An 11,670-nucleotide genomic window follows, 5' to 3' on the forward strand; every position below is an offset into this window, starting at 1 on the left:
AAACAATCACTGATCTCTGCTTCACTTTCTTAAGCCTGAAACTTTTCCTACTTGATTTGTAACAAGTTTGTAAAGTTTTGTTGTTACTTAGAAAGAAATCCACCAGTGTTTTGCACAGAACCTGACTGGCCTCAGTCACATAGTATTACAACAAAACACTACACCCAATAAATGCATTTCTTTCAGGTAAAAACATTACAAGTGAAAATGTCAACAAAACCATTCAATCCTGTTAACCCTTCTTCAATCTGGAATAAGTAGAAATGTATGGAACCAGGAATTTTAAACAGTGTTTTTAATTGAAAATAAAGCTAAAGCATGCTTTTCAACAGTGCAAATTTCCATAATTTTGATTTACTGCTTCCATCATCACAACACAGTACACCAGCATGGCCCTTATCCAGGGCTAGACCCTAGCATTTGCATGTTGAACTACTTTGATTTTAAGTGCAAATATAGATAGTCACCTCTGATTGTCACTTGCAGTAGAAACTCTCCTGCTCTATACACAGGATGGTCTGAAAACAGAAGTTTTAGAGAGATGCAGAAAAAATATAAGGTAATAAAACCCAAGTGCCTGAGTTCTGGTACCAAAAAGCCCTGAAAAAACTGTTATTTTTCATTTGGGGTATTGCAACTCTGACCTCTCATTTTCTTTTTCTTGGTTGTATTTACTGATTTGTCACTATCAAGAGTTCAACCATAAAATATTCTGCTATTAAGAGAAATATTTCAGCCCCGGCATGGTGGATCACACCTGTAATCCCAGCACTTTGGGAGGCCAAGGCAGGCGGATCACCTGAGGTCAGGAGTTCGGGACCAGCCTGGTCAACGTGGTGAAACCCTGCCTCTACTAAAAATACAAAAATTAGCCGGACATGGTGGCGTGCACCTGTAATCCCAGCTACTCAGGAGGCTGAGGCAGGAGAATCATTTGAACCTGGGAGGTGGAGGTTGCAATGAGCTGAGATTGTGCCACTACACTCCAGCCTGGGCGACATAGCGAGACTCTCTCCTAAAAAAAACAAACCAAAAAAACCATATATATATATATATATATATATCAATTGTTTTGGGAGTTTGAAGAGTCATGTTCAGACCACAAGATAAGCAAGACTATAGTAGGAGTCACCTTATTTAAAACCTTTGGGTGAGAACACAAAACGGACTTTTCCAATTGCAAGGAGTGGCTTTAAAAGTAAAATCACACCCTTTACAAAAAAAATACAATTCCATATTTATTTTACTCAGTATGTATGAGGCAGCTTTTACTAGCATTTAATCAGGACTCACACCCCAATCTTTCCACTAAAAAAAAAAAAAAAGTTAAGTGCAACTACTCTTGAAGAGAGAATGAGGGGAGTCAAAAGAAAAAGATACCCCACAAACAAGAGCTCCAGAAAATAACATTTTGGGCTCACAGAAACTTCTTGCTACCTCACCTCACCTCACTGTGTAACCATGTAACCTAACAAACTTTCACTGAATTAACAGTTACACTTTCAGCTCTGAAATCTAGTGCATAAACTTAATGGCTCATTGTAATATTTATTATTCAACCTTTTGACATTTATTTGTAGCAGTTGAATTGAGGTACCGGGTGCATTATTAGCATTGAAACAGTAAAGTGTTCCAGCTCTACGGTAATAACTGAGTTTTACTTGAGTCTTTAGCCTGAAGTAGTCTGTGGAATGTAAACCAACCCTTCTCCCACCCCACCCCCCCACCCTACTCCAGAAAAAAAAAAAAAAAAAAAAAAAAACCCGCAACAGAAAAAAAGTAATCCGATTTCTGTCTTCAAAATGCGATAAACCAGGACTCCAAAGGGGGTGTAACACATTAACGGACTTGTACAAACCATCCTGTGCAGTTTACAACAAAAGGAAGGTAATATGCTTCAAGAAAATATCTTCCAAAACATTTTTATGAATTAAATTTCCTGAATTTGTGACTAGGTGGAAGAGGTATTGCAGAACCGCCCAGCTGCCATTTCCATATAGGATGGGCCTTGTGAGGAGTTTGAGAATCCTTAGTGGTGTTTAAGGAATACGCCGGCCACAAGTCCCCATCTCTCCCAATAATGAGTGATGGTGGACAAGGAAAATTTGCCATGAAATTAAATGGCCTTTTCACTGCTGATGCTACATTGCTGGCTACCTTTTTGCGTCTGTTTATAACTGTAAAATCATCCAGTGTTCCTTCATGTGTCTCAGTTTTACCTGTAGGACGAGGGCTTCTAGCTGATTTCAAATTTGGTTTGACTGGAGGTGTCTGAAGGACAGGTCGCTTTCCCAGTACTAGTGTCCGGTAATTTTTTCTTACCCTGGCACCAAATTTATATTCCCCATCCTCAGGTTTTGGAGAACCTAAAGTGCATGAAAGGCCCTGACTTTGAGCCAGTGGATTTAAGGAAGGAGTATCTTTTTCAGGGCATGCAAAACCTTCCTTGGCTGTGGTTAACAAGGCGTCCTCCTCTTTACTCTCAGTCACACTGTAAAACTCACCCTTTGTATCATTGCACTCGCACTTTAGCTTATTTGTAAAAAGGTGAGGTTCATATTCTTCATTAGCACTACTGTCTTCTACTTTGATTTTAATATTGTGCAGAAATGGCAATGTCTTGTCACCTGTGTCAGTGCAGGGATTCTCGGCTTTAGTTGCTGCTGCTCCTGCAGCGTTCACTTCAGGATCAGTCTGCGAAGAGGGCAAATCCGTAGCAAATTCAGGACAATGAAGGATTTTGGAATCTTTTTCTGAATTTGCTTCTGCTCCTGAAGAATCATTATTTAAGAACCTAGCAGCTATTGTGTTGTTATCTGCACAGTGTGTAGTAGGAGTTGCTTGTAGGCATTTCCTAGCCTCTCGGAGTATTCTTTGTTGTGGAAATGCATTGTTTGTCTTTGGGCTAGGTGAAGAGGCCCCCTCTGCCAGGCAGTTAATTGTCAGGTCAGTTCTCTTTACAGTATTGGAAATTTCAGAGTGTGGGAATGTAATCTCAGATACCCTATCGTTCCTTATCTCTGTGAAACAACTCCCCAGGCTGGCCGGGCAGTACACCGGAGACGCTTTGGGGGCCCAGCTCTGCAGATTCCACTCCTCCGGCGACTCCGCTTTGACACTACTCTTGAGGTCGGGAAGTCTGCCGGCATCCTCGAAAGCAGCGGGTTTGGTTGCAGCGGCGGCAGAGGCCAGATGGTACAAGAAGTTGGCCTGCGCCTGCACGCTGGGAGGCTTGCAGAAGCTGGTACGCCTGAATCGGATGCTCTGCACTGACACTTGGCTGGAGCCGGAGCTGGAGTCCGACTCGGTGGACGAGTCCTCCTCCTCCGAGCTGACTTCACTGGAATCCGAGGCCCCGCTGCCCCCCTCATCCTCCTCCTCCTCTTCCTCCTCCTCCTCTCCCTCCTCCTCCTCTTCCTCCGAGGACACAGAGTTGCTGGAACTGGACAAACTGGAGCCAAAATCCGAGTCGTTGGCCGCGTGGTCCGAGTAGGAGCTGGACTCGGAGTCGCTGCTGCAACTCTCGGGAAAGCTGCCCAGATGGGGCTGCGGCCGGTGGTGGTGAGGGGGGTGGTGACTCTGCTGCGGCGGCTGGGCCCGGTGGTGGTGGTGGTGGTGGTGATGGTGGTGGTGGTGGTGGTGGTGCGGAGGCAGGCAGAAACCGTTGACCAGATGAAACCTCTCCAGGCAAGTGGCCCCGGCGGCAGCCGCAGCCGCTGCCGCCGCCGCCGCCGCCGCCGCGGCCGCCTTGGCTTTGTAGGACCTGGGCAGCAGCAGCAGGCGCCGCGCGCCGGCGTGGGGCGCGAGCAAGCAGTCCTTGGTGCCGCCGCGCTTGCGTTTGCAGCGGTAGCTCAGGCTTCCCGGGCCTCTGGCGCCCGCCGCTGCCTTGGGCTGGGGCCCGGCCGCGGATGCCTGGTAATAGGCGGCAGCGGCGGCGGCGGCGGCGGCGGCGGCGGCGGCGGCGGCGGCGGCGGCGGCGGCGGCCGGGTGCTTGCTGCACAGCAGGCTCCGAAAATAAGCCGGGTCCGAGGGGAAGGCGACGTAGTTTCCCTGGAGCGGGGCAGTTTCATAGTTTAGAGGGGGTTTGCAGGGCGAACGCACGATCTCCGGGTAGTGCGAGCCGGGGTATTTGCTAAAAATCTGAGGTAGATGGGCGGCGGGGCGCGCGGCGGCGGCGCCCGGGCGCGGGGACTGCGCGCTGATTGGCAGGGGCCGCGCGGCTCCGCTCAGGCCCCGCCAAAGTTGGTGCTTGTCCTTCCAAAATCCCGGGCGGGGGCTGGCGGCGGCGGCGCGCTCTGGCGGCGGCGCCTTTGTGGCCAGGGCCCGGCCGACCCGCCTGCGCTTGGTCTTGAGGACGCGCTCGGTTTTGCAGGAGGTGTAGAGCGCTTCCACGTCTTCCCGGGAGATGAGTGTGCATTTGGCTGCGTGGAAGGCGATGCTGTTGATTGCCTTGAGTTTCCGCAACTCCTCCAGATCGCAGTGGTGCTTCTTCACTTTCAGATGATCCATGCGCTTGTGCACGGTCGTCCTCGGGATGTTTTTCAGCAGATCTGTGAAGACTTGGGAGAGGGCAAACATTTGCTTCCCTTTAATGATGAGGTAGCCGAGCCTCACGCCATCCACCTCTTCAAAACCTGACTTCAGGTCTCCCATCTCGGGCACTAAATGATCCCCACCATTTGCAGTAAATATATACGTGACGCATACATACACATGTATGTATGTTAATCCTCCGCCAGATGCTGCGTGTGTCTCAAGGCATCCTGCTAATAAAATAACAAAGACTGTTATTCCCGGCGAAGGAAGTGCCAAACTCTAGGCGAAATTATTGGGGGGGGGGAACCCCATGAAATTACACTGACTTGATTCTTGCTTTTTTGTTGTTGTTGTTTTCGTTTTTTTAAAAAAGAGGGAAAAAACCATCCGGTTTCTGATCTGCCAGTGTGTTGGTCTGAGTCCCCGATGCAGATCAGTACCTGGGCCCCTCTATTCCTTCCTTCTCCATTGGAGCACTATGATAATGGAATGTGAAGGGAGAAAGAGAAAAGAAATGCAGCTGCTATTCCCGCCGCTGCTTTAGCTACAAATAAAATGACAGAGTGAAGTGAGCTCGTCCGGAGACACCTTCATCAATTAATTCCCCTAAAGCCAGCGCTGATTGGACACTCCTGACAGGTGATGCAATAAAAATTGATATTCCACCCCTTCCCCCCAAAATCTCCCACTAATTAGCATACCCTTATACTGCCACCTCCCCTCCCAAAGTAAATAATACAGTCGGTATATAAATCTTTCCATTAAACTATCGGAGCTCAGAAACAGCCTGACTCACAGACTTCATCAGAAGCAGTGTGTGTACGGTTAAGGAAGAAAAAAAAAAACCAAAAAAAAAAAAAAAAAAAAAAAAAAACCCCGCACCGTATATTCGCCTTTAAAGAAATACTGCCTATTTTTTCCTTTATTTGCATTTTACCGATACAGCTATTATCATTTCAAAGAAAAGCATTTAAAAAACATTATCAAGCCGAAAGAGATATACCCCACCCCCTTTTCCTTTTGGAAAATGGAGCTTAAGCGAAAATGTGCAGAATAGCCTGGTATTTCCCTTACAGGAGTGGGGAAGAAGACCGGCTAGGAGCTCCAAAGTTAAACCCGCCCCGTGAACCACCCCAGTGCGGACTTACGTTTGGAATTTCTCTCGATTTTCCTTTTTTTTTTTTTCCCCCCTGAAATGCCTTTTTACAACCAGAAACAAAGTTATTTGACCAGGGAAGCAGTTCAAGGCTCCAGCTCTGAAACACTGTAACAATTCAACTGGATTTCGGTTCTCTGCTGGGGGGTGGGGTGGGGAGGAGGTAGTTTCACGTCAGACCCATAACAAAGCATAGATAAGCCAGAAATGTGTACACTTTTCCACAATTAACCGTACTGGATTGGAGGCGGGATCGTCCAAGAGTCCCCAGCAAAGCCTTTGCCAGGGTCCTGTTCACCACAGGTCAGAATTCCAGGGAGCAGATTGCTTCCTTCTGCAGCAAAGAAAAGAAAATGTCAAACGCCCAAGGTGCTTCCAGAGGTTTTACGTAATAACAATGAAAAGAAAGTGCTGATGTACGATGCAGACTGTTTCAGTGGTTTGTGATGCTTTGGGTTGGTAGTTTAGGTGAATCTTCCACAACTCCCAGTTTTTCCATCAAAGTCAAGCATCTGCTTTAACAAAATCACTTTGGATGAAAATCAATGTGGTTTAACCTCTTCTTAGTCAAATTAAGGCATATTTTGGTGTCATTTTCAAGGATATCCAAAATATTGCCAAATGAGAGCAAGGGTCCTCCCAGTCGCATTACCACGATCCCAAGGCGGCTCGTTGGCTGCTTTGCAAAATTCGGCAAAATCTTCTTAACTGTTCGGTGTTTGCAACTACAACATAAATGCAACCCAGGCATTTATGTGTTTCCTTGTTCCTCCAAAAATAGACACATCCGCGTGATTAAAAGAATAAACGGATATTTCTGAGCCTGCAAGAAAAAAAATTATACAATAATTTCTTTCTTCACATTCAAAAGTTCCAGCTTCCTCTGCTCTGGTCTGGCTGGCACGAGCAGGTATGGCCCAAAAAAGAAAACAGAAAGATAAAAACAGAGGAATCAGACATACAAAAAGGTAGTTTGCTTGACAAGATGAAATCTCGGCCATAATTCCCCACCCCCACCCTCATCTCCTTTGTAATTTCCCAAGAATTTTGAAGAGAATTGGGAATTTCAAGAAGTGCATCCGGAAATTAAGGAAGTCTATTTAAGACAGTCTGTAACTCAGGAGGTTGGGATTTGAAAAGTCAGCCCCTGAACTACTTTTGCACTCAGCACAGATGTAATCGCCGCTCTTCAACTTAATCAATGTGTGTACAAACCGCGATGTCTAGTTCTTGCCTTTGAAATCTAAGGCTAGCATTTCCATCCAAGAAATCAGAGCTACAGCAAATTACATTTTTGTCCCTTGAATGAAAGAAGGATCATTGAATGGATCTCGTGATATTTCAGGCTTTAAACGTAACCGAGAGGCAGCAATGAACAATGCCTCGTCACAGCTAATACCATCCACCGAGTTGGCTTTCTTTTGCATCTGGATCTATTACACTGCGTTTTTCTCTTTCACTTTCACAAGAGGCAAAATGCACAAGGTTTAAGCAGAAAGCGAAGTTTTCAGGAAAAGCAGATGCTCGTGTTTGTTTCTAAAAGTAGAATGACCAGAGTCTTTCTATTGCCAGCAACAATAATGTATTAAAATTCCTTCTGATGCACTTATATAGTACTGCCAGCCCTCTCCCTCCCACCCCCACCCCCGCCCATTCCCCTCCCCCAGCTTTAAGATTTAGACCAAAGAGTCAGCCAAGAAATAGTAAACTCAGAAAAAGCCTTTGAGAAGACAGTACAAAAGGTTGGCTAGAGCATCTTTTTTTTTTTTTTTTTTTTTTTTTCCAGGTAGTTTTAGTTGTTCTCCATTCCTGTTTAGATTTTCTCTCTCTCTCTCTCTCTTCCCCCTCCCCCAGTCCTCCTACACATAGCAACATGATTTAGTAGCCATTTCAAAACTACCTTCTTTTCCTCTCTCTTCCTCTCTTTCCACCTTTAAAATTATTGGCAATATAGGTAGTTTTGAAAACTAGTAGCTTATTAAGTTTTTTTTTTGTTGTTGTTGTTTAACTAAGGGCAAATCTGTTGGGTGAAATAGAGAAAAATTAAGGCTAGGGGATTTGACTTTGTGCAAGTATCTATATGTACACTCAGACACCTTTACGCTTATACATTTTTAATACTACTATTACACATCTTTCTTCTTAATACATTCTTTTGTTCCTTTAACTTCCCCATCCTTGTGTGTATGTGTGTGTTAGGCTCCAGCACTCTTGCTCGAGTGAGTGCATAGACACACGCACATGCACACATACACACACAAACACAGAATGTGACAGACAGCTTTCTTGTGGCCATCAGCACACGTTGCATATCCGGGGTCTTCTCCAGGCACATTGGGGGTCGATCCCGATAAAAAGATCTAGCAGAGGCCCCTGAGTGCTCACACATGAAAGGCAGGGGACTTTAAGATGGATTTGCATGCACACCGGGGATTTCGATCAATAGCTACCAACATTTATGGCTTAGATTATTAATGCGAAAGCTGGCCAAAAGAATGGGGATGAAAAATTAAAGGTGTCTGTTATCAATTATGCTTAAAGTTATGCAATAATTTACTTACTTTGCCTGATGTGCAGATCCAGATGTATAAAGTACTATTCTTCAAAAGCCAGGGGGTTTCTTTGATAAATTTGTTGACCATGTCAGCTGCCTCTACAATAAAAGATGAACCCAATTCAGATAATGGACTGTATTCAAATTCTTTTTAAGAAAAGATGTATCAACTTCTATGTTTTTCAAATGTATGTACATATGTGGATAGATATGTCCAAATTAACATTTATATCTATATCCTTCTCTGTGGGTCCAGGGAATTATTGTGAATTTAGGCACATGTATAATATGCATTGAGTTTAATTAAATGTGATTATTTACTCAGTGAGGAATGCCTAATCTACACACTATTGTAAAAAGTGCTTTAGCTTTGAAAACAAAGCTGCTTGCAAAAGGAAAATCCTCTTTAGCAAATACAGATTGAAATATATTCCTAATGTTCACTTACTTCTGCATTTATTGTAAAAAATCAGCACTTTCAGTTTTTAAAGTGAAGGGCCATGAAAATATGAACATATTTGTCTTTACTTATCCCATATGAATGTGCTAGATTTACCTTCAGATGCTCTATTTTGATTTATTTTCACTGTATTTTATGTTTAAATACCATTGCAATTCAGTCTGACCTCTTTCCTCTGGAGCGAAGTAATGCACACGGCATTTACAGTCTTTTAAATGGTTAGCTGGGAAATGCAATAGCAATTTGCAGGAGTAGTTTACTAATGGGGAAAGTTCTTTTGAAAACCTGAAGGAAAACCTAAGAGTACTTTTGCATTTCTACACTACAACTGTCATATAATTAAAGTATTGAAGAGCATTAAAATAATCCTTTTCCTTCCAAGCTTTCACCCATACATGCATAATTTAAATGAGGATCACCGCTATCACCGCTCCCAACCCCCCCCCCCGCAACTCTTCACCATATACATTTGTTTTAGTGATTGCTGGGCACATTTTGTTCAAAGTGAATTCAGACAGAAAAGAGTAAGGAACATCACAAAGGCCTCAACAATGTAAGTATGCTGGTTAAAAGAATAAAAGAAGCCCCTTGTGCTGTTAACTAAAAGTAACTATAATATTCACAAGATAAAAGTTTAAAATAATCATAAAGTCTCATATGGCTGAATTAGTTGAGAATATAAGACAATACAATCTCAACAGTTCTTTAGCTAAGTTTGTCTAATATCACATCTTCTCTGCTTTTTGGGATGGGAAAATGGGAATGGAGGAGTAGAAAATGGCTAAATTGAGAAACAAATGATAACTTAGTATATTTCCCTTAATTTTTTTTCTTTCTGGTTCATTTAAACAAATCAGGGTAAATTTCCAAAAGGGCCCATCCCTCTGTTCTTAGGCATTTAAAAACCCTGTCTTTAACAGAAGTTTGGGACACAGGGTATATGCCATGTTGTCTACTGACCCATAATCAAAATGCAGTGACCTTCTACCCTTTTTTTGCCCCCTGACCCATCTTGAATTCAATGCAGCCTTTATAAATTTGCAAATCCTTGGAGGTAAAGGGGTTTTTGTGAGGCTTTGTTCTGAAAAAGCCCTAAGAGTGTGCTCTCTAAATTAGACAAAGGTAAAGCAACAAATCCTAGTGGATGAGACTTTACACAGGTGAGCAATAGGCACCTCCAGATAACATATATTGCAAGCTAAAAACCAGTTATATACATAGGAGACAAGGAGGTTATGGATTGCATCAAATTAGAGTGAGGTACAAATCACTTTCATGATGTAAGAAACAGTTAGGCTACAATCTTCCTGCTCTTCTCATCTCAAGGGCTGTGGGGGACCCTAGTGACCAAGGAAGGAATGGGGAGGGTGGGGGGAAGGGGACAGGGAGGAAAAGAAAGAAAGGAGTGAGACTTGATCTGAATCTGCAAGCACATTCCCTTATCTTTCCTGCTATCAGCCAGTTTAAAGGACACCATAATTATGATGGTGATAAAACAATGCCTGCTTATGTGTGCTGAATAAATAAAGAATGTTTACAGCTCAAGAATCTTTTAATTCCAATTAAATGCTATCAAAGAAAAGCCACTTTTCCTACTGCAACCGCCTTTCCCCCCAATTATCTTGTTTTGTTGCAATATTTTCCTATGAGACACAAGGGCCTTTCACAATTCATCCTGAATGCAAAAGAAAAAAAATCAGAGAAAGTAGAGTTTGACCTTCAGATATTAAATAATACACAAATACCCAGAACCACAATTTGTTAGGGTTGCCCAAGTTTTTGTTTATTTTACACAAGGGCCAAACATGTAGAGACTGAAGTGGTGACACCAAGCATTGAGGCCTACCTATGGGCTGCTCAGCCATACTGAAATCCTGAGCCACCACGAGGGGAGAGAGGAGAGACAAGACATGAGGAGCCTGATGGTCTCTGGAAAGGGAATCCTCTTCTGGTTCTGTTCCCCTGGCTTCAGCCCAAATCCTTCTAGGAGCACTGGAGCCAATCACTGTCTTTCACTGCTGCAGCTACTGGGAACCTACAAAAAAGCGGGAGATTAAAAAAAAAGAAAAAAGAAAAATAAACAAAAAAATCACAACTTCGAATTTATGGATATACAAGTATCATTTCATATTCATGACATCAGCAAATCACATCATAATCAGATTTGAGCAAGGTTTGGGCACTAATGCCCAAAAAGCTGGACACTCAACACTGACAGTATCACATATTAACCAGAAAATTCGCTTTTTTATTATGGAATCATAGGGTGAAAATTAAGTCTTTTAACTTTGAAAAGCTTACTTTTCACTTCTGAGGCCAATTTTTACACTAATAAATTTCAAGTAAACGTCTCCTTTAAAGTTGTTCCACAACATTTTAATTCAAACTTCTACTTCCTTTCTCAGTTGGGGTAGTGTTTTGTTTGTTTTAAAAAAAACACATGGCACAACAAACGTTAGGGAAAACGCACTCATTCCGTTAAATGCCGATACAAACCTGCCTTTTACTCCATCTGTCTAAGCAGCGCATTGCTAAGTATAAAGTTAAAAAAATACTTTTCTCAAAGACATATCTATTATTTATTGGCAAATAGTGTTTGGTAATGTGGTGCAAAAACACAATGGTAAAAAATCTCGGGATATTTGTAAGTTTTCTGGAGAGTTGCAGGCCCCTTTCCTTTTGAAAGTTTAGAGCTCCAATATCCTCAATTCTACTGGCAGAATTAGGATGGACTTAGAGGGTCCTAAACGTGACCGATTCACTAAGGCGGGGGTGGGGGGTGGGGGGGGGGGCTACAGCTTGCAGCAACGTGCTCGGCAACTTAATCCTACGCTAAAAGAGGGCAGAGAGCGAAAAAGAATGGAATACAAACTCTCCCGACATCCATAGTTACTTTCAAGGTGGATTGTGTATTTTAAGGCTGATGGGAACGTCTGGTTTTTGGAGCAAAAAGAAGAGAAGGTA

The 11,670-nt window shown here is 43.3% G+C and overlaps 1 protein-coding gene across 1 annotated transcript; it reads right to left on the reverse strand.

Annotated features, from left to right (window-relative positions):
* Positions 1-280: 280 nt before the first annotated feature.
* SKIDA1 (SKI/DACH domain containing 1) lies at positions 281-10,950 on the reverse strand. Its single transcript, XM_050804049.1, has 4 exons — positions 10,553-10,950; positions 8,254-8,345; positions 5,685-6,515; positions 281-4,766 (listed from the first exon to the last, which is right to left on the reverse strand). Exon 4 carries the CDS (start codon positions 4,651-4,653, stop codon positions 1,924-1,926), a length of 2,730 nt encoding a protein of 909 aa, XP_050660006.1. The 5' UTR covers positions 4,654-4,766; positions 5,685-6,515; positions 8,254-8,345; positions 10,553-10,950; the 3' UTR covers positions 281-1,923.
* Positions 10,951-11,670: the final 720 nt, after the last annotated feature.

The sequence above is a fragment of the Macaca thibetana genome, chromosome 9, assembly GCF_024542745.1.
Source record: "Macaca thibetana thibetana isolate TM-01 chromosome 9, ASM2454274v1, whole genome shotgun sequence".
Lineage (NCBI taxonomy): Eukaryota > Metazoa > Chordata > Mammalia > Primates > Cercopithecidae > Macaca > Macaca thibetana.